This window comes from Salvelinus fontinalis, chromosome 41, assembly GCF_029448725.1.
Source record: "Salvelinus fontinalis isolate EN_2023a chromosome 41, ASM2944872v1, whole genome shotgun sequence".
Classification (NCBI taxonomy): Eukaryota; Metazoa; Chordata; class Actinopteri; order Salmoniformes; family Salmonidae; genus Salvelinus; species Salvelinus fontinalis.
In genome coordinates, this window is record NC_074705.1 from 8,289,479 (window position 1) to 8,312,300 (window position 22,822).

The 22,822-nt window shown below is 44.2% G+C and overlaps 3 protein-coding genes across 18 annotated transcripts in view; 2 read left to right on the forward strand and 1 right to left on the reverse strand.

Moving 5' to 3' along the window:
- Positions 1-6,456, forward strand: part of LOC129840681 (leucine-rich repeat flightless-interacting protein 2-like) — a 42,959-nt gene extending 36,503 nt beyond the window's left edge. For all 16 annotated transcript variants that reach the window (XM_055908741.1, XM_055908733.1, XM_055908738.1 and 13 more), the window contains 4 exons: positions 3,805-3,969; positions 4,111-4,190; positions 4,458-4,562; positions 4,749-6,456. In XM_055908741.1, coding sequence (XP_055764716.1) covers positions 3,805-3,969; positions 4,111-4,190; positions 4,458-4,562; positions 4,749-4,859 — 461 coding nt within the window. In that variant the 3' untranslated portion in view covers positions 4,860-6,456. The remainder of the gene's footprint in view (positions 1-3,804; positions 3,970-4,110; positions 4,191-4,457; positions 4,563-4,748) is intronic.
- A 9,775-nt stretch (positions 6,457-16,231) lies between these two features.
- On the reverse strand, positions 16,232-21,905 carry LOC129840682 (uncharacterized). Its single transcript, XM_055908751.1, has 3 exons — positions 21,279-21,905; positions 20,677-20,839; positions 16,232-19,898 (listed from the first exon to the last, which is right to left on the reverse strand). Exon 3 carries the CDS (start codon positions 18,387-18,389, stop codon positions 17,280-17,282), a length of 1,110 nt encoding a protein of 369 aa, XP_055764726.1. The 5' UTR covers positions 18,390-19,898; positions 20,677-20,839; positions 21,279-21,905; the 3' UTR covers positions 16,232-17,279.
- The window catches only part of LOC129840321 (DBH-like monooxygenase protein 2 homolog), a 12,086-nt gene continuing 11,167 nt past the window's right edge, over positions 21,904-22,822 (forward strand). The window contains exon 1 of the mRNA XM_055908122.1: positions 21,904-21,943. Within this exon, the coding sequence (XP_055764097.1) occupies positions 21,904-21,943 (40 nt within the window). The remainder of the gene's footprint in view (positions 21,944-22,822) is intronic.

Genomic DNA, 22,822 nt, shown 5'->3' on the forward strand with positions numbered 1-22,822 from the left:
ATCTCTCAGGGATCATTAAACAAAACAGAAACAATAGGGATGAAGATGAAGAATAAACCAGGGCATCAGGCAGAGACTGGCCAAGTAACATCTACTGGAACATCTGCTGTCTCATCTACAGTCTCTATTGAACTGTTTATCTCTGAATGTCCTGACGAGGCTGGAATCAAGACAGATCAGCTCATAATAAACACGTTAAGTGAATTTGAGAAAGATGGACAGAATTCTCTAGAACTTCAGCAACATAAGAATGATCATTTCAGTACAGAAAGCTCTGTGGAAACTGTGCCAAAGATCACAGACTCTGACGGACAGAAATTATCTGAGAGGGCTGAAGAGCTGGAGTCGAGTTCAGTGGAGAGCAAGCCAGATCAGATTTGGCAGGAATCTCTATGTGGCATGAAGGAAGATGAACCAAATAACAAAGAGCTTCAGGCAAAGGAGCCCCCATCCACTCTCTCTGCCAAAACGGTAACACCTATCATAACAGAGGGGAAGACTAAACTAGACGAACAGGTGATCCCTGATTTACCAGAGAGGCTAGAGACCAGCTTAGAAATGACCTTACCAGGAGTTCAAGGTGATCAGAAGATGGATGTAGCAGAATCAAGGGAGAAACAAGGATGTACCTGTAAATGTATATGTAAACTATCCGAGAGTGATCAGGTACTGACGGAAAACTCACTGGATGTAGCTAGAACGCAGAGGATCAGCGACTCTAGTGGAGAGGTTATCTCGGACAGGACAGAGGAGGTAGAGCCCAGCCCAGACAGGATCAGGTCAGAATCACCCAGTTGTGTAGAGAGAGAAGAATGGTGCATCATTGAGGAGAACATCTATGAGGAGAATCTCCAGCAGGAAGCCATTCAGGAGGAGCAACAGACAGAACAGAGGGAGGCTTCAACAAGTTCACCAGCAGGGGGAGACAATGAGTTAAACGATGGGGACACTGGATATATAGACAGTTGTGAAGAAGCCGTTCTACTTGTGAAAAAGGAGGAAACATATCTACCTGTAGAAGAAGAACACATCAGCTCGTCACCCGGACCCTCGGCACTTGGCCAAGAGATACAGCCATTACCCGAGGCGGTGGAGGAGGAGAGAGAGCGCCCCCCAGTGGAAGAAGCCCAGAAACAGGAGAAAGGCGTAAGAAAGGGAGTAAAGGGCAATAGAAAGGGCAAAGGCAAAGATCCTTGCAAAGTAAACTAGTTGATGATCACTACTCTCAAAGTGTTATTTGATGTGTAATATACTACTGACTGGGGTAGCAGCCAGTCTCTGTGGGTTTCTTTGTTTTACTCAAAGGAATTACATGTTTTATTTAATGACTTATTTAGTGCCTTGAATAAATGAACCATGTTGAAGAGCGATTGGTTTTGTTTTATTTTGCACTATTGCACTGATTTCTGGGTTCCATAAACCTCACCAAGCTTCCATTTATGCACAGGGGACAGGATTATATTACACAACAACAATTCTGTATTGTTCATGTGTCAGGTTTTTACATGCAACATACTAGATAACAATTACATGATTAAATAGGTAATACGTGGGAGAATATATCAATCGCATGACATGTTATCTCCACTCATTTGTATGTGTCAGCTGTTTTAAACTCTTTTCATCCATACTCACAGTCCCTCCAACATACTGTACAGTATTTCAGTGGTAAGCAACTGTGTCCATATTCTCAGGTTTTCAATGAACTGCAGATTGTGATCAGTTGGGTGAAATGTTTTATAATTGCAATGAATTAAGTATATACTGTCTATTTTATATAGTCCCAGTCAAAAGTTTGGACACACCTACTCATTCCAGGGTTTTTCTTTTCTTTTTTTACAATTTTTTTACTATTTTCTACATTGTAGAATAATAGTGAAGACATCACAACTATGAAATAACACATATGGAACCATGTAGTAAAAAAGTGTTAAACAAATTAAAATATTGTTTATATTTGAGATTCTTCAAAGTAGCCACTCTTTGAATTGATGACAGCTTTGCACACTCTTGGCATTCTCTTAACCAGCGTCATGAGGTAGTCACCTGTAATGCATTTAAATGAACAGGTGTGCCATGTTAAAAGTTCATTTGTGGAATTTCTTTCCTTTTTAATGCGTTTGAGCCAATCAGTTGTGTTGTGACAAGGTTGGGGTGGTGTACAGAAGATAGCCAAATAGTTAAAGACCAAGTCCATATTATGGCAAGAACAGCTCAAATAAGCAAAGAGAAATGACAGTTCATCATTACTTTAAGACATGAAGGTCAGTCAATCCGGAAAATTTCAAGAACGTTTTACATTTCTTCAAGTGCAGTCGCAAAAACCATCAAGCACTATGATGAAACTGGCTCTCATGAGGACCGCCACAGGAAAGGAAGACCCAGAGTTACCTCTGCTGCAGATAAAAAAGTATTATTTAAGATGTTACCTTTATTTAACTAGGCAAGTCAGTTAAGAACAAATTCTTAATTTCAATGACGGCTTAGGAACAGTGGGTTAACTGCCTTGTTCAGGGGCAGAACGACAGATTTTTACCTTGTGAGCTCGTGGATTTGATCTTGCAACCTTTCAGTTACAAGTCCAACACTCTAACCACTAGGCTACCTACCACCCCGAGAATAAGTTCATTAGAGTTACCAGCCTCAGAAATTGCAGCCCAAATAGATGCTTCACAGATTTCAAGTAACAGACACATCTCAACATCAACTGTTCAGAGGAGACTGTGTGAATCAGGCCTTCATGGTTGAATTGCTGCAAAGAAACCACTACTACAGGACACCAATAATAAGAAGACTTGCTTGGGCCAAAAAACACTAGCAATGGACATTAGACTGGTGGAAATCTGTCCTTTGGTCTGATGAGTCCAAATTTGCGATTATTATTTTTTTGGTTCCAACCGCAGTGTCTTTGTGAGAAGCAGAGTAGGTGAATGGATGATCTCCGTATATGTGGTTCCCACCATGAAGCATGGAAGAGGGGGTGTGATGGTGCTTTGCCGGTGACACTGTCAGTGAATTATTTATAATTAAAGGCACACTTAACCAGCATGGCTACCACAGCATTCTGCAGTGATATGCAATCCCATCTGGTTTGCACTTAGTGGGACTATTATTTGTTTTTCAACAGGACAATGACCCATCACACCTCCAGGCTGTGTAAGGGCTATTTTACCAAGGAGAGTGATGGAGTGCGCATCCGATGACCTAGCCTCCACAATCACCCGACCTCAACCCAATTGAAATGGTTTAGGATGAGTTGGACCGCAGTGAAGGAAAAGCAGCAACAAGTGCCCAGCATATGTGGGAAATCCTTCAAGGCTGTTGGAAAAGCATTCCTCATGAAGCTGGTTGAGAGAATGCCAAGAGTGTGCAAAGCTCTCATCAAGGCAAAGGGTGGCTACTTTGAAGAATCTAAAATATAGTTTGATTTGTTTAACACTTTTTTGGTTACTACATGATTCCATATGTGTAATTTCATAGTTTTGATGTCTTCACTATTATTCTACAATGTAGAAAAAGTCTAAATAAAGAAAAACCCTTGAATGAGTAGGTGTGTCCAAACGTTTAACTGGTACTGTGTATATATATATAAAAACATCTGGGTAATTAAGTACAATGTGTTGTATCTATTAAAAAAATAATACAGATTAGAAACTAAAAAACAAGGCTGTTAATTGAACCGTGTGGTAAATGTTGCCGTGCAAAACTACTCTATTAGTGACCTCGACTACTCAAACTACCCTTTTACTAAACAACTATTAGAATTTCATGCTGTTGATTCAAAGTCAGCTGTCTGTATTGCAGAAGTCAGACTGAGGAAAATAGTTGATGAGAGGGAGAGTTTAGCTGATCAGGTGAAGAGGCTGAAGTCTCAGCTGGAGGGGAAACAGAGGAACGGGACAGAGGGTTTGAGTCCTGAGGAGGACGGACTTGAGAACGGCATGGACCCCCACATCCTCGACTTACAGAGTGAGTCACATCTCACGTTTACTAAGACAGATCTAGCCTTTTACCTGGCTGTCTCCCTAGTGTACTTTGTCAAGTGTGTGAGTGTAGTATACATTATGAAACCTATACAACATCCTTCTATCTTTATTTCTTCTTCTACAGGGGATGCCAACCGGCAAATCAGTGACCTCAAGTTTAAACTGGTGAAATCAGAACAGGAAGTCACAGCCCTGGAACAGAATGTAAGTACTGTTTTAGTTCCTAGACAGAGGAAGACCTGTATGACTATATCCATGAAACACCTGACCAATCCCATTCCTCATGGTAAACGTGAGATAATAAGCAGTATCTTGTACAGTCTGGGTTGGAGACTATTGACCATTTGCTCCACTAGGAGCTCCATGGAATATGTACAAGACTGTACAAGTCACGTGTTCAGTCTAGTATGAGGCATATCACATTTCATCCATCAATCCATTTATTCACCCCCTCATTTCTCTCTTGGCCAGATCATCCGGTTGGAGGGTCAGGTGACTCGTTACAAGTCGGCCTCTGAGAGCGCAGAGAAAGTAGAGGACGAGCTCAAAGTGGAGAAACGCAAGCTACAGAGAGAAGTAGGCTACTATAATGTCAGGTTTACAAAAACAACTAAAGAATCACAGTACCCACAAGTCATTGGGTCATATCTAGTATGTCAACCCCACATTTTTTTGCATCAAGTCTACGCCAGGTATACGTTGTTGCCTTTAGGTTGCTTCTCCCCTCTCAATCTCTAAACTTTTTCTCTCCATTCTCTCTAGCTGAGGTCTGCCCTGGACAGGATTGATGAGCTGGAGGCCAGTAACAGCCACCTGGCCAAGCGCCTGGAGAAGATGAAGGCTAATCGGAGCGCCCTATTGGCCCAGCAGTGATGTACTTATTGGTTGTCATGGCTATTTGCATCTCTGACCTCCCTATGACCTTTGAACTTTGATATATCAGGCATTGTATTAACACACACCCAGAAAATTCAAACCAAGCGAGGACTTGCTGGAGCAAAAGCTTCAATGAAACATATCCACACATATTGTAATCCCAGATTCATTCAGTGTTGTGCCCATCTGTACAGTATATCCAGTGATTCACCAAGAGACACAGAGGGAACGTGTTACTGACCCTGGGAACACTCCTCACTGACTGTGACCGAGGCTGGACTCCTCAACTAACTTGTGAAGGGGGAATATTCTGCACAAACGGACAGCAAAGAGGACCTATCCTCCTCCAATAGCTCTTAAGAGGACCTGTCCTCCTATAGCTCTTACGTCGCCCTGTGCCATGATTACCCCTAAAGCATTTCTTCCCATTAATCTCTCTCTGTTCTCTGTAACACGTGGCACTATCTCTCTGTGCTACTTGGGGTCCATGTCTGCTCCAGCAAGTTTATCCATCCAGAGGAAGAAAGACTAAAAAGGAGTGTGTTTCATGTATAATCTTCTTTTAATGTCAATATATTTTGAAGTGAAAATGGACTCTGCTCCCTCCTGTCCCCCAAGCCAAAGTCTGATGTTAATGTGTAAGGTGATGTTTATTTTTATGTTGTATATGTGTGTTTCTCGATAGGTATATGTCAAGTACATCAGATGGGTGGAAATACACGTGGCACAATATTAACTAAGCAATAAGGCCCGAGGAGGTGTGGTATATGGCCAACATACCACGGCTAAGAGCTATTTGTTGGCCAAATATCACAAACCCCGAGGTGCCTTATTGCTATTATTAACGGGTTACCAACGTAATTAGAGTAGTAAAAATACATGTTTTGTCATAACCGTGGTATACAACGGCTGTCAGCCAATCAGCTTTCAGGGCTCGAACCACCCAGTTTATAATCAGGATTATCCTATTCATCTCATTGTTTGTGCCACGTGATGAAAATTATACTGGTACTTGAGGAAAAATATCACCAGCTTTTAACGTCTGAAATACTATGTCCTCTCTTGAGCAATTTAAACGAGTCATTGGGGAACGACAATCAGTTGAATAATGTACTTCTACTGCAACAGTTGTGGAACGTATCACATCGGCTGTCGCAGTAACACCTGATGTAAATGTTCGACAATCTGACAAACCAGATCATGCAGATAAAAACATCAGTTATATTCCGACATAACGGGAAGTGTTCCCTTATTATCCTGCTCCTCAGTCTCAAGCATGTCATGCCTTTATTGAGGGGGAAGAAAGCATTGTTGTTCACTTGTGTTTTGTGCATTACGTTTCCCCTCCTACCCTCTATACTTTAGTTGAGCTCGGACATCTACTTTTTGGGGAAGTTACATCTGTTTACATGCTTTAAAACTATTGTTATTTGTCCATGAATGAAGCTAATTGTAAACATTGTGCAATATTGGAAATGTCTTTGGGAAGGTGAGGCTGTATGGTCCTTGCTTTACTTGAGAAATGTAGAGGATGTTTGAGGTAGCATTGACATGCACCACATTAAACTAATGCAAACTCTCTGCTAAAACATTATTTGTCCACATGTGAAGTTTTGTAAAAGATGCCTAACCCATTCATGATTTATGACAACCAGCAGAGGGAAAAGCCTGACGTCGTGCCACATTATAGGATGCTGAAGAGAAACAAGCAGAATTTATCTTCACTTTGGACATTCAGAACTTGACAGGGGAAAGTGTTTACACTGCCGTGTCATGTCTTTCTCCATTGTGGTGCTTTGCATGACTTTGGCAGGAGCTCACCAGAACTGAGTACCGGTGTTATAATACTGATGGTTTGTCAGGACTGATAGTTTCTGAAGCTGTGCCTAGAATGGTTTAGCTCCAACGAGTCGGGCGTGTCGGGGACCACAGTTGTTGAAAACTACCATTTTAGCTAATCCTAATTCTCCTGACCGGCTACGTTAATTATTCTCAACTGTTGCGTTAATTCTGTTGGGTAAATTCAGGGGGTCCCTCAGTTTCGTTTTCTTCCATTTAAGAAGACAGTCGGCAGGACTCTAGGTATTTGGTTTGTTAGTCCAATGACAGGACATTTGCTTGTCAGCCATCCAGTTAAAATATGCAACGTTCAAAATACAGAACTCATCCATGTATGATGCATTTTGCATCATGATACAAAACGTAGCATACAGGGATGATTTATGTATTTTGAAGTTACACGTCATGAATACTTGATGGCTGACAAGCAGCTGGAAAGGCAGCACATGCTGTATGAAGAGTCAGCTGCAATTGGAGATTAATGTAATTACCTTCTCAGCAGCAACATGTGGCTATCCACATTAAAGATACTCTGCAACAGTGCTCATTTTGATAAAAAGGCCAGGTATGTCACCATTGAGGCGATACAATGCACAAACATTGGCGTAGAAAAGGCGTATATTTTGGATTCTGGTGGGGTACGACAGTTGAACTAAACTCGAGGTATTTATAAACCCGAGATATTCTCCAAGAATCAAAATGGTGACACCATTTGAAAATAAAGGATTCTAGCATTAAGAGTTCCGGTTCTCAGATTTTGCAGTCAATAAAAATCTGCATCAATTCTGTGCATCATAAAAACAATATAAATTATAGTTCATATTACAATTGATAACTACAGCAGGAAAGCTAAAGACAATCACTTAAAATAAATAAGGGCTGGAGCAAGTTCATGACTGTAAAGGAAAGCCAAATAGCCTACTGTTAAATATTTAAAAAAAGGAAATCAGTGACTGTATAATTTACTTGTGGCATTCTTCAAGGATGGAACGTGTTTAAGCAGCACAATCAAAATTAGACTGCACAGAAAACTCTCAAAACTCATAAGGCCATAGAACCAAAAATGAGTTTGAACTAAGAGCTATGGCAGCAAGGGTTGGACTTCTACTGTGGTCAAGAAGCTTAAGGTGGGACGCCTGAACACTACAGCACAAACATTCAACTGTACATATTGTAGTGTTATTGGGTCCATAAAGCCAAACTCTAGTACCTAGCCAGCCAGTCTACGCATAAATAAATATAAAAACTCTGTGAAATAGCATGACAGGCTTCGTGGTCTACTTCCACAAGGATTATTATAGCCTAAATGACATGGTAAGACATTTAACATAAATCATAGGAAGACATCAATGGATTTCTTACATTTTATACATCATGAATAAACATAAGTTTACACTTTCTACTATTGCATGGGAGACTCATTTTGAAGACATTCAGCCTTCTGAACCAGAAGCTATTGTTGCCGGTTAACTCTTCACAGACCCAGTCCAGTTGGATCACTCCTGCAACTCGTCACAGACCCAGTCCAGTTGGATCACTCCTGCAACTCACGGAAGGGGTAGCCATCATGTTGAGGATGCTTCCCTAATATATGGTGTAGTTATTCTGGAGGAGCAGAATAAACAGTAGGTTTGGATGTTGTAACATTGTCATTGAGTGGCTGCTTACATGTTCGTTGCTGATTAACCCAATCTGAGGGACCTTCTTCATTGTGGCCTCATGCACAGCAATGGACACCTGGTCCCAAGCTTTAGTCTTCAACATCTCCACAATACCTCTGTGGGGCACAGACATTATGGTTTACATAGTCTGGACTATCCACTGAACCAACCAGACAGTTCCCATCTAGAAACAGATTATTTTTTTTCTCCCACCTTTATTTAACCAGGTAGGCTAGTTGAGAACAAGTTCTCATTTGCAACTGCGACCTGGCCAAGATAAAGCATAGCAGTTTGACACATACAGCAGAGTTACACATGGAATAAACAAAACATAATCAATAATACAGTAGAAAAAGAAAAAGTATATATTTACAGTGAGTGCAAATGAGGTAAGATGTGCAATAAATAGGCTATGGTGGCAAAGTAATTACAATATAGCAATTAAAGCACTGGAATGGTAGATGTGCAGAAGATTAATGTGCAAGTAGAGATACTGGGGTGCAAAGGAGCAAGATAAATAAATACAGATGGGCTATGTACAGGTGCAGTGATCTGTGAGCTGCTCTGACAGCTGATGCTTAAAGCTAGTGAGGGAGATATGAGTCTCCATCTTCAGTGATTTTTGCAGTTCGTTCCAGTCATTGGCAGCAGAGAACTGGAAGGAAAGGCAGCCAAAGCAGAAATTGGCTTTGGGGGTGACCAGTGAAATATACCTGCTAGAGCGCGTGCTACGAGTGGGTGCTGCTATGGTGACCAGTGAGCCGAGATAAGGCGGGGCTTTACCTAGCAGAGACTTGTAGATGACCTGGAGCCAGTGGGTTTGGCGGCGAGTATGAAGCGAGGGACAGCCAACGAGAGCATACAGGTCGCAGTGGTGGGTAGTATATGGGGCTTTGGTGACAAAACGGACGGCACTGGTAGACTGCATCCAATTTGTTGAGTAGAGTGTTGGAGGCTATTTTGTAAGGATGTCGCCGATGTCGAGGATCAGTAGGACGGTCAGTTTTACAAGGGTATGTTTGGCAGCATGAGTGAAGGATGCTTTGTTGCGAAATAGGAAGCCGATTCTAGATTTAATTTTGGATTGAGATGCTTAATGTGAGTCGAAGGAGAGTTCAGTCTAGCCAGACACCTAGGTATTTGTAGTTATCCACATATTCTATGTCGGAGCCGTCCAGAGTAGTGATGCTGGACGGGCGGGCAGGTAGTAATCGATTGAAGAGCATGCATTTAGTGGGTGAAACTGACAGTGTGAAGGCTCTTACTGGTAGTTAGTCTTCCCCATCATGGCCGTGTATGCATGCATGTCATTGTATAATTATTAGACCATGAAACGCGAGTGGTCATTTACCCGATACATATGATGTTTCCCTTTGAGCTTTGGCACCTTCATGACCTTGCAGTTGTAGTATGTATGTTCAGCAGGGACAATAAACTGCAATGGAGGATCTACTGTGTAAATACAAGCCGTGTGGCCAGTCCATTCTGTTCTAGTCACATGTTGTAGGATAAGGATACTAAATCAAATTTTATTGGTCACATGGTTAGCAGATGTTATTGTGAGTAGTGAAATGCTTGTATCTACCTCCCGTATAACCAATATTAATTCAATCTGACCCCACTTCAAGAATAAAGAGCGACTTCAAACTGATCTAGAGACATGCTCCTGCTACAGGATGTGTGAGGTCATTCTTACATTGTCCATAACAAAGTCCAGATAGTTGGTGTGCCGGGGGCTGGATCTGGGCATGAACTTGAGCAGGTGCACCTCCTTGGTCCCCCTTGTTCTGGAATGGTACTCGATGTCATCAGTTTTTTTTTTATTTCACCTTTATTTAACCAGGTAGGCTAGTTGAGAACAAGTTCTCATTTGCAACTGCGACCTGGCCAAGATAAAGCATAGCAGTGTGAACAGACAACACAGAGTTACACATGGAGTAAACAATAAACAAGTCAATAACATGGTAGGAAAAAGAGAATCTATATACAATGTGTGCAAAAGGCATGAGGTAGGCAATAAATCGAATAATTACAATTTAGCAGATTAACACTGGAGTGATAAATCATCAGATGATCATGTGCAAGAAGAGATACTGGTGTGCAAAAGAGCAGAAAAGTAAATAAATAAAAGTAGTATGGGGTGAGGTAGGTAAATTGGGTGGGTAGTTTACAGATGGACTATGTACAGCGATCGGTTAGCTGCTCGGATAGCAGATTTTTAAAGTTGTTGAGGGAGATAAGTCTCCAACTTCAGAGATTTTTGCAATTCGTTCCAGTCGCAGGCAGCAGAGAACTGGAAGGAAAGGCGTCCAAATGAGGTTTTGGCTTTAGGGATGATCAGTGAGATACACCTGCTGGAGCGCGTGCTACGGGTGGGTGTAGCCATTGTGACCAGTGAACTGAGATAAGGCGGCACTTTACCTAGCATAGCCTTGTAGATGACCTGGAGCCAGTGGGTCTGACGACGAACATGTAGCGAGGGCCAGCCGACTAGGGCATACAGGTCGCAGTGGTGGGTCGTATAAGGTGCATTAGTAACAAAACGGATGGCACTGTGATAAACTGCATCCAGTTTGCTGAGTAGAGTATTGGAAGCTATTTTGTAGATGACATCGAAGTCGAGGATCGGTAGGATAGTCAGTTTTACTAGGGTAAGTTTGGCGGCGTGAGTGAAGGAGGCTTTGTTCCGGAATAGAAAGCCGACTCTAGATTTGATTTTGGATTGGAGATGTTTGATATGAGTCTGGAAGGAGAGTTTGCAGTCTAGCCAGACACCTAGGTACTTATAGATGTCCACATATTCTAGGTCGGAACCGTCCAGGGTGGTGATGCTAGTCGGGCGTGCGGGTGCAGGCAGCGAACGGTTGAAAAGCATGCATTTGGTTTTACTAGCATTTAAGAGCAGTTGGAGGCCACGGAAGGAGTGTTGTATGGCATTGAAGCTCATTTGGAGGTTAGATAGCACAGTGTCCAGGGAAGGGCCAGGGAAGGGTGTCGTCTGCGTAGAGGTGGATCAGGGAATCGCCCGCAGCAAGAGCAACATCATTGATGTAAACAGAGAAAAGAGTCGGCCCGAGAATTGAACCCTGTGGTACCCCCATAGAGACTGCCAGAGGACCGGACAACATGCCCTCCGATTTGACACACTGAACTCTGTCTGCAAAGTAGTTGGTGAACCAGGCAAGGCAGTCATTAGAAAAACCGAGGCTATTGAGTCTGCCGATAAGAATATGGTGATTGACAGAGTCGAAAGCCTTGGCCAGGTCGATGAAGACGGCTGCACAGTAATGTTTCCTATCGATGGCGGTTATGATATCGTTTAATACCTTGAGCGTGGCTGAGGTGCACCCGTGACCGGCTCGGAAACCGGATTGCACAGCGGAGAAGGTACGGTGGGATTCGAGATGGTCAGTGATCTGTTTGTTGACTTGGCTTTCGAAGACCTTAGCTAGGCAGGGCAGGATGGATATAGGTCTGTAAGAGTTTGGGTCCAGGGTGTCTCCCCCTTTGAAGAGGGGAATGACAGCGGCAGCTTTCCAATCCTTGGGGATCTCAGATGATACGAAGGAGAGGTTGAACAGGCTGGTAATAGGGGGTGCGACAATGGCGGCGGACAGTTTCAGAAATAGGGGGTCCAGATTGTCAAGCCCAGCTGATTTGTATGGGTCCAGGTTTTCCAGCTCTTTCAGAACATCTGCTATCTGGATATGGGTAAAGGAGAAGCTGGGGAGGCTTGGGCGAGTAGCAGCGGGGGGGGCGGGGCTGTTGGCCAAGGTTGGAGTCGCCAGGTGAAAGGCATGGCCAGCCATTGAGAAATGTTTGTTGAAGTTTTCGATTATCACGGACTTATCAGTGGTGACCATGTTATCTAGCCTCAGTGCAGTGGGCAGCTGGGAGGAGGTGCTCTTGTTTTCCATGGACTTTACAGTATCCCAGAACTTTTTGGAGTTAGAGCTACAGGATGCAAATTTCTGCTTGAAAAAGCTGGCCTTTGCTTTCCTGACTGACTGCGTGTATTGGTTCCTGACTTCCCTGAACAGTTGCATATCACGGGGGCTCTTCGATGCTATTGCAGTTCGCCACAGGATGTTTTTGTGCTGGTCGAGGGCAGTCAGGTCTGGAGTGAACCAAGGGCTATATCTGTTCTTGGTTCTGCATTTTTTGAACGGAGCATGCTTGTCTAATATGGTGAGGAAGTAACTTTTAAAGAATGACCAGGCATCCTCAACTGACGGGATGAGGTCAATATCCTTCCAGGGTACCCGGGCCAGGTCGATTAGAAAGGCCTGCTCGCAAAAGTGTTTCAGGGAGCGTTTGACAGTGATGAGGGGTGGTCGTTTGACCGTGGACCCGTGGCGGATACAGGCAATGAGGCAGTGATCGCTGAGATCTTGATTGAAGACAGCAGAGGTGTATTTGGAGGGCAAGTTGGTCAGGATAATGTCTATTTTTTTTTTATTTTTTATTTATTTAACCTTTATTTAACCAGGTAGGCAAATTGAGAACACGTTCTCATTTACAATTGCGACCTGGCCAAGATAAAGCAAAGCAGTTCGACACATAGTTACACATGGAGTAAAAACAAACATATAGTCAATAATACAGTGAAAAAAATAAAATAAGTCTATATACAATGTGAGCAAGTGAGGTGAGATAAGGGAGGTGAAGGCAAACAGATATATGTATAAATAAATAAAATATAAAAAGGCCATGGAGGCGAAGTGAGTACAACACAGCAAGTAAAATAAAAACAAAAAAAACACTGGAATGGTTGGTTTGCATTGGAAGAAAGTGCAAAGTAGAGACAGAAATAATGGGGTGCAAAGGAGCAAAATAAATGAATAAATAAATACAGTAGGTAAAGAGGTAGTTGTTTGGGCTAAATTGTAGATGGGTTATGTACAGGTGCAGTAATCTATGAGCTGCTCTGACAGCTGGTGCTTAAAGCTAGTGAGGGAGATAAGTGTTTCCAGTTTCAGAGATTTTTGTAGTTCGTTCCAGTCATTGGCAGCAGAGAACTGGAAGGAGAGGCGTCCAAAGGAAGAATTGGTTTTGGGGGTGACTAGAGAGATATACCTGCTGGAGCGCGTGCTACAGGTAGGTGCTGCTATGGTGACCAGCGAGCTGAGATAAGGGGGGACTTTACCTAGCAGGGTCTTGTAGATGACCTGGAACCAGTGGGTTTGGCGACGAGTATGAAGCGAGGGCCAGCCAACGAGAGTGTACAGGTCGCAGTGGTGGGTAGTATATGGGGCTTTGGTGACAAAACGGATGGCACTGTGATAGACTGCATCCAATTTATTGAGTAGGGTTTTGGGGGCTATTTTGTAAATGACATCACCGAAGTCGAGGATTGGTAGGATGGTCAGTTTTACAAGGGTATGTTTGGCAGCATGAGTAAAGGATGCTTTGTTGCGGAATAGGAAGCCAATTCTAGATTTGACTTTGGATTGGAGATGTTTGATGTGGGTCTGGAAGGAGAGTTTACAGTCTAACCAGACACCTAGGTATTTGTAGTTGTCCACATATTCTAAGTCAGAGCCGTCCAAAGTAGTGATGTTGGACAGGCGGGCAGGAGCAGGCAGCGATCGGTTGAAGAGCATGCATTTGGTTTTACTTGTATTTAAGAGCAGTTGGAGGCCACGGAAGGAGAGTTGTATGGCATTGAAGCTCGCCTGGAGGGTTGTTAACACAGTGTCAAAAGGGCCAGAAGTATACAGAATAGTGTCGTCTGCGTAGAGGTGGATCAGAGACTCACCAGCAGCAAGAGCGACATCATTGATGTAAACAGAGAAGAGGGTCGGTCCAAGAATTGAACCCTGTGGCACCCCCATAGAGACTGCCAGAGGCCCGGACAACAGACCCTCCGATTTGACACACTGAACTCTATCAGAGAAGTAGTTGGTGAACCAGGCGAGGCAATCATTAGAGAAACCAAGGCTGTCGAGTCTGCCAATGAGGATGTGGTGATTGACAGAGTCAAAAGCCTTGGCCAGGTCAATGAATACGGCTGCACAGTATTGTTTCCTATCGATGGCGGTTACGATATCGTTTATGACCTTGAGCGTGGCTGAGGTGCACCCATGACCAGCTCTGAAACCAGATTGCATAGCGGAGAAGGTGTGGTGTGATTCGAAATGGTCGGTAATCTGTTTGTTGACTTGGCTTTCGAAGACCTTAGAAAGGCAGGGTAGGATAGATATAGGTCTGTAGCAGTTAGGGTCAAGGGTGTCCCCCCCTTTGAAGAGGGGGATAACCGCAGCTGCTTTCCAATCTTTGGGGATCTCAGACGACACGAAAGAGAGGTTGAAGAGGCTAGTAATAGGGGTGGCAACAATTTCAGCAGATAGTTTTAGAAAGAAAGGGTCCAGATTATCTAGCCCGGCTGATTTGTAAGGGTCCAGATTTTGCAGCTCATTAAGAACATCAGCTGACTGTATTTGGGAGAAAGAGAAATGGGGAAGGCTTGGGCGAGTAGCAGAGGGGAGGGCAGTGCTGTTGTCCGGGGTAGGGGTAGCCAGGTGGAAAGCATGGCCAGCCGTAGAAAATTGCTTATTGAAATTCTCAATTATAGTGGATTTGTCGGTGGTGACAGTGTTTCCTATCTTCAGAGCGGTTGGAAGCTGGGAGGAGGTGTTCTTATTCTCCATGGACTTTACGGTGTCCCAGAACTTTTTTGAATTTGTGTTGCAGGAAGCAAATTTCTGCTTGAAAAAGCTAGCCTTGGCTGTTCTAACTGCCTGTGTATATTGGTTTCTGGCTTCCCTGAAAAGTTGCATATCACGGGGGCTGTTCGATGCTAATGCAGAACGCCATAGGATGTTTGATGGTTAAGGGCAGTCAGGTCATTAGAGAACCAAGGGCTATATCTGTTCCTGGTTCTAAATTTCTTGAATGGGGCATGCTTATTCAAGATGGTGAGGAAGGCATTTTTAAAAAATGACCAGGCATCCTCTACTGACGGGATGAGATCAATATCCTTCCAGGATATCCCGGCCAGGTCGATTAGGAAGGCCTGCTCGCTGAAGTGTTTCAGGGAGCGTTTGACAGTGATGAGTGGAGGTCGTTTGACCGCTGACCCATTACGGATGCAGGCAATGAGGCAGTGATCGCTGAGATCTTGGTTGAAAACAGCAGAGGTGTATTTGGAGGGCAAGTTTGTTAGGATGATATCTATGAGAGTACCCGTGTTTACGGAATTGGGGTGGTACCTGGTAGGTTCATTGATAATTTGTGTGAGATTGAGGGCATCAAGCTTAGATTGTAGGGTGGCTGGGGTGTTGAGCATGTTCAAATTTAGGTCGCCTAGCAGCACGAGCTCTGAAGATAGATGGGGGGCAATCAGTTCACATATAGTGTCCAGAGCACAGCTGGGGGCAGAGGGTGGTCTATAGCAGGCGGCAACGGTGAGAGACTTGTTTTTAGAGAGGTGGATTTTTAAAAGTAGAAGTTCAAATTGTTTGGGAACAGACCTGGATAGTATAACAGAACTCTGCAGGCAGTCTTTGCAGTAGATTGCAACACCGCCCCCTTTGGCCGTTCTATCTTGTATGAAAATATTGTAATTGGGGATAAAAATGTCTGAATTTTTGGTGGTCTTTCTAAGCCAGGATTCAGACACGGCTAAAACATCCGGGTTGGTAGAGTGTGCTAAAGCAGTGAACAAAACAAACTTAGGGAGGAGGCTTCTAATGTTAACATGCATGAAGCCAAGGCTATTACGGTTACAGAAGTCATCAAAAGAGAGCGCCTGGGGAATAGGAGTGGAGCCAGGTACTGCAGGGCCTGGATTCACCTCTACATCACCAGAGGAACAGAGGAGAAGTAGGATAATGGTACGGCTAAAAGCTATGAGAATTGGTCGCCTAGAGCTACTAGAGCAGAGAGTAAAAGGAAGTTTCTGGGGGCGATAAAATAGTTTAAAGGAATAATGTACAGACAAAGGTATGGTAGGATGTGAATACAGTGGAGGTAAACCTAGGTATTGAGTGATGATGAGAGAGATCTTGTCTCTAGAAACATCATTGAAACCAGGTGATGTCATCGCATATGTGGGTGGTGGAACTGATAGGTTGGATATGGTATAGAGAGCAGGGCTAGAATCTCTACAGTGAAATAAGCCAATAAACACTAACCAGAACAGCAATGGACAAGGCATATTTACATTAAGGAGAGGCATGCTTAATCGAGTGATCAGTAAGGGTCCAGTGAGTAGAGGTTGGTAGGGGCTGGCCGGGTATATGGCTATCGGTAGCAGCATAGGATGGAGGTCTGTTTGTAGATACCTCGTGCGTTTCCGTCGGTAGGTTCCGTGTAGTGGGGTTTTGTTCAGATAGCAGCCGATAGGACAGCTAACGATTAGCGGGCTTCAGGTGAGCGTTCAGGTAACGTCGGGACGGATTTGCCGGTTGGATACATCCCTCGGGCAGATAACGTCGGCAGTCAGTCGTGAAGGCCCGGTGGGGTTCCGTATCTGCAGCAGCAACAAAAGAAACGGGTCCGGATGGTGATGGAACTCCTCAGCTGGCTAGCTCCAGCATGATTTGAGTTTGCTCCGGGGTCGACGTAAGCCAATAGTCACACGGTATGCAGCTAGCTAGCTGCGAAATCAAGGTGCAAGTGTCCAGAGCCTGCGGTTGGAATCCGGGGAAACTGGGAGAAAAAAAGTCCCGGAATGCTCCGGTCCGAGTCGCGTTGCACAAAAGTGCCGGTAGATTATCGAGCTAAAGGAATAGCTGATGACCGCAAAACGTGGGCAGCTGAAACACCAACGCTAGCTAGCAAACCGGCTAATTTCGGGGCAGCTACAGATTAGCTTCTGGCTAGCTATCGGAGTAGCTTCTGGTTAGCTATCAGGCTAGCTTCTGAATTAGCCCCTGGCTATCTTCCACGATGGATTTTCAGATTGAGGTAAATATTACTTATTGTAATTGGTGAAGCGGGTTGCAGGAAAGCTTTTGCAGGAAAGCTTTTGTAGTTGAGTTCTTGGATAATAAAATAAATAAAAGATATGTGAAGAAAAGGTGTAAATATATATATATATATACAGGACACGACAAGACAATACGGAAAAGACGTCTGAACTGCTAAGCCACCTTGGAGAGAATATTAGGGTGCCCATGTTTACGGATTTAGGGTTGTACCTGGTGGGTTCCTTGATGATTTGTGTGAGATTGAGGGCATCAAGCTTAGATTGTAGGACTGCCGGGGTGTTAAGCATATCCCAGTTTAGGTCACCTAACAGAACAAACTCTGAAGCTAGATGGGGAGCGATCAATTCACAGATGGTGTCCAGGGCACAGCTGGGAGCTGAGGGGGGTCGGTAGCAGGCGGCAACAGTGAGAGACTTATTTCTGGAGAGATTAATTTTTAAAATTAGAAGTTCGAACTGTTTGGGCATAGACTTGGAAAGTATGACAGAACTTTGCAGGCTATCTCTGCAGTAGATTGCAACTCCTCCCCCTTTGGCAGTTCTATCTTGACGGAAAGTGTTATAGTTGGGTATGGAAATCTCAGAGTTTTTGGTGGCCTTCCTAAGCCAGGATTCAGACACGGCAAGGACATCAGGGTTGGCAGAGCGTGCTAAAGCGGTGAGTAAGGCAAACTTAGGGAGGAGGCTTCTGATGTTGACATGCATGAGGCCAAGGCTTTTTCGATCACAGAAGTCAACAAATGAGGGTGACTGGGGACATGCAGGGCCTGGGTTTACCTCCACATCACCCGAGGAACAGAGGAGTAGTAGGATGAGGGTGCGGCTAAAGGCTATCAAAACTGGTCGCCTAGAGCGTTGGGGACAAGGAATAAAAGGAGCAGATTTATGGGCGTGGTAGAATAGATTCTGGGCATAATGTGCAGACCAGGGTATGGTGGGACACGGGTACAGCGGAGGCAAGCCCAGGCACTGGGTGATGATAAGAGAGGTTGTATCTCTGGACATGCTGGTCTCAATGGGTGAGGTCACCGCATGTGTGGGGGGGTGGGACAAAGGAGGTATCAGAGGTATGGAGAGTGGAACTACGGGGTCCATTGCAAACCAAAACAATGATAACTAGCCTGAACAACAGTATGCAAGGCATATTGATATTTGAGAGAGACATACAATAAGGCATAAAGTGATTGCAGGTCATGATTGGGAGAGCTAGCTAAAACAGCAGGTCAGATAACAGCAGCTAGTCAGCTAACACAGCAACAGAAGGTAAAAATGGCGACGACTGGGCAGAGAGGATCGGATTAACTACACACAGATCCTGAGTTAAGGCACAGAGCCGACAGATAAAACACAAATAAACAGAATGGAGTACCGTGAATTAATGGACAGTCAAGCAGGCATCAGCTATGTAGCCAAGTGATCATAGTGTCCAGGGGGCAGCCGTAGATGGAGTAGTGAGGCCTCCACTAAGCTAGCCCGCGGCGTTTAAAGTTAGTAGCCCGGGGGGGTGGTCTGCTCAGACGGAGGGGGTCTGCTCAGACGGAGGCCGGTTGAGGGCACAGCGGATGGGGTATTTGTCTGCAGACCAGACGTGGTCGTGTCGACAGAGAATCCAAGCCGGATGGCGGTGGCGAAAGAGAGGTTGTGAGTTGTAGAATTGTGTTTGCTAACTGGTGCTAGCTTCGTGATTCAGACAGCTAGTCATGGGTAGCAAGCTAGCAGAAGATGGAGGTCTGTTTTTAGCCACGCCGTGCAATTCCGTCGGTAGATTAGTGGGGTTCGGTGTGGTAGAGGGGACCAATCCAATTGTCAAAATAGTTATAGTGGCCTAAGAAGATTGTTCGATAGACCTGTTCAGATAGCAGCCGATATGCTCAAGACAGCTAACAATTAGCGGGCCGCAGTTAGTATATGGACGTTCAGGTTACGTTGCAATGGAGGGGCCGGTTGAAATACTCCCTCGGGCAGATAACGTCGGTATCCTAGTCGTGAAGGCCCGGTGGGGCTCCGCATCGGCAGTAAAACGGGTCCGGATAGGTGATTGTAGCCCAGGAGTGGCTGATGGAACTCTTCAGCTGGCTAGCTCCGGGATAATTGGTGTTTGCTCCGGAATTGATGTTAGCCGATAGTCACTCGGATAGCAGCTAGTTAGCTGCAAGATCCAGGTGTAAATGTCCAGAGCTTGAGGTAAAAATCCGGGGATATGGAGAGAAAATAGGTCTGGTATGCTCTGGTCTGAGTAGCGTTGTACAAAACTGGCAATAGTTTTCCGAGCTAAAGGATAGCTGATGAGCGCTAGCTGTGGTTAGCTGAACTACTAACGTTAGCTTGTGAGCTGGCTAACTTCTGGTTAGCTTCTGTTGTAGATTTCGGATACGAGGTGAATAATACTTTTAAGAAAAAAAAAACAGATCCGTACCACATTTGGTGAGGTGGGTTGCAGGAGAGTGTTTTGAAGTTGAGTTAAGAAAAGAATATATATATAAAAAGATATGCGAAGAAAAATATATAAAATGTATATACACGGGACAAGACGAGGACAATGGACATCTGACTGCTACGCCATCTTAGATATACGTAGGCATAGATCAGCTTCACTGGACTGTCCTATGAGAGGGATAGAATACCTCCAGTCACAATACATACAAGCACAGGTGAACAAAATGACAGGTTGACTACGTGAAGAAAAAGCCTCAAATGCAGGAGACACTAACTACATAATGTTGAGACATTAAAAGTTACACCCCATTGTCTTTTTCGTTGTTTAAAAAAAAAAAAAAAAAAAAACTTTTTCATGATATCCAAGGGGGTAGTTATGATCTTGTCTCATCACAACGGGCTCAGGAGAGGCGAAGGTCGAGTCATACGTCCTCTGAAACATGACCCACCAAGCCGCGCTGCTTCTTAACCCGGAAGCCAGCCGCACCAATGCTATTTTCACTTAGATTTGTGAATCCTCTGGGAACCATAGAGGGTTAGGACAGTTTTAAAGTTTGCTGGACTCCGTGTTTAAGCCATTGTTCTAAATCCCTGATTTGTGGTAATTTAATCTAAGTGAAAATAATCAGTAGGTGGATGTAAATGAGTCTCCAGAGAAACCGGCATTGAACCTCAGGAATGGTCATAGGTGCAGATCCCATTTCTCAGGGGTGTGAGCTACTTTCTGGCCTCTTGGGGAATGATACTTTGGCCCACCCTCACATCCAAATTTTGCTCCATTTAAGGAAAAGTGAAACAATTCTCAAAACAGGCTTTAGGTTGTATAGATATTTTTAAACAAACCTTGTGAATAGAAAGTCTATAACAAGGGAACATGATTGTCCTCTTCAATCCTGAACACTTTCAGCACATATTACTTGTTAAGAGTCTGAAACAGTTGACTCACGGTGATGTGGAAGTCTTCCTGGTCACATGACTGGATGGCCCTCCAGAAGGTCATGGTGGTTTGACCATCTGCCTCAATCAGGGACAGGAGGGTGTAGGTCTGTTTCTCATCCACCAGGGGAAACCCATTCCCTGTGGCATGATAATCCTGAAGGAGGAACACACTGATGTTACCTGGACTCTTTATAGAACTTAATAGTTGTAATAATGTTTTATTATACTTCATTGTTGTGGATTCTTTAAAACATTCACATCAATGAGGTTGTTGAGGAGAGGACGCTCATAATAATGGCTGCAAACACATGGAAATGTTTGATACCATTCCACGTTTCCCCCCAGCCATTACCACAAACCAGAACCCCTAGAACAAAATCAATCGTTAGGTTTTAGTATACTTCCATGCTGTGGAGTTTCCATCCCTTGTCTAAAACATTCATATGTAACTTTAAAGAATAATTTGATCTTCCAAAGGTTAGGGAGGTGTTGAACACCACACAATTAGATGATAATTACTACTACAACTGTTAACACTTTACTGTTACAGTAGGCCTAGCCTGCTTCTAAGACCTAAAATAACTAACGTTACTCCCATGTGAAAAACACCACTGATAAGGTTGTGTCTAATAGCAATGATTACGGATTTAAATACCTTGAAGTAGTTGCTATCGTCCGATCCCGCCAATAACTATATCTGCTCCAGCCATGCCTCCGTTTGGGCTCAACCCGAATCCCACCCAGCCAGTGGTTTTCACGGTCAGCTGGAACGTGATAGTGTCCTGGACATCACTGAACCCCCACTTCAAGTTGACGTTGTTCTGCGGGTCAAGGTGCGCCATGAAGGGCATAGGGGTGTCCTGCTGTGCCCCGGTCCCTGGAGTCCAAGCCAGGAGAAAAATATATGGATCATACTCAGTCACTCAGTTAGACCCTGAGACCTCGACCCGCTGAGCGACAAACACTCCCAAAGAAACAGCTATTTACGGCACACCGCTTTGCTTCTGCTCGCCACTGACCGAATACCCGTAGCTACTTGCGTTCTAAATAGTATGCGAAAATAGAACGTTTTATAGTTAGTGAAATTGCGAAAATTGAGGCCAGATGTGTTTGAATAAGAGCAGCGGGGAGGGCTATACAAAATGCGCAAATACGGGAAACAGGGCAATCGTGTCTCCCTTCTCTGATTAGCAGCTATTGCCAAAAGCAAGTGGGGTGCGTTTAGTTCGTTTCAATGTTTGCTACGTTGCATGACGGTTTGAACGGAAAGAAACGTGAGTATCTTAGTATCCAGCTGCAGCCCCGCAGCAGCCTGTGACTAAACTAGCCTGTCACAAACTAGCCTGTCACTACAACCTATCACTTTTTCTTGCTCCCTTTCATTTACTCCTTTCCTAGCTTCCTTTCCTTCTTCCTTTTCTTTACTCACTATTGGCTGTGGTTAATCCCTACCACATTAACTGCTTTCCTCACTCCCTGTCCTTATTTCCTAGCTCTCTTTCTTTTCCTCCTTTCCTTGCTCCCTTTCCTCATTTCTTAGCTTCCTTTCCTCCTTTCCTAATTTCCTTTACTAGCACAATTTCCTCTCCTCCTTCCCTTTCCCCCTTTCATTGTTTCCTTGCTCCCTTTCATTTCCTCCTTTCCTTTACTGTCTACTGCCGGTAGTTAATCCCCACCACATACATTCGTTCATTTTCCTACAGTCTGCCTCCTCCTCTGATTAGCTGATTGTAAACTGTTGTCAAACACACCTGGGTCTCAATTTGCCTACTGTACAATTGTCTATATCCTCACACCCAAAAAGTATGGGCATTTGGACATGGCCAGTCAGTGAGTGTGAATCAGAATCATAGCGGTTCTCCGTAGCTATCTGTTTATCTGCTTAGCCGTAGCTAGCTGTTTATCTGCTTAGCCGTAGCTAGCTGTTTATCTGCTTAGCCGTAGCTAGCTGTTTATCTGCTTAGCCGTAGCTAGCTGTTTATCTGCTTAGCCGTAGCTAGCTGTTTATCTGCTTAGCCGTAGCTAGCTGTTTATCTGCTTAGCCGTAGCTAGCTGTTTATCTGCTTAGCCGTAGCTAGCTGTTTATCTGCTTAGCCGTAGCTAGCTGTTTATCGGCTTAGCCGTAGCTAGCTGTTTATCTGCTTAGCCGTAGC

What these genes read in the sequence shown, in the direction of transcription:
- LOC129840682 (XM_055908751.1), bottom strand. Translation starts at nt 18,389, where the DNA reads ATGGACCCCGTAGTTCCACTCTCCATACCTCTGATACCTCCTTTGTCC.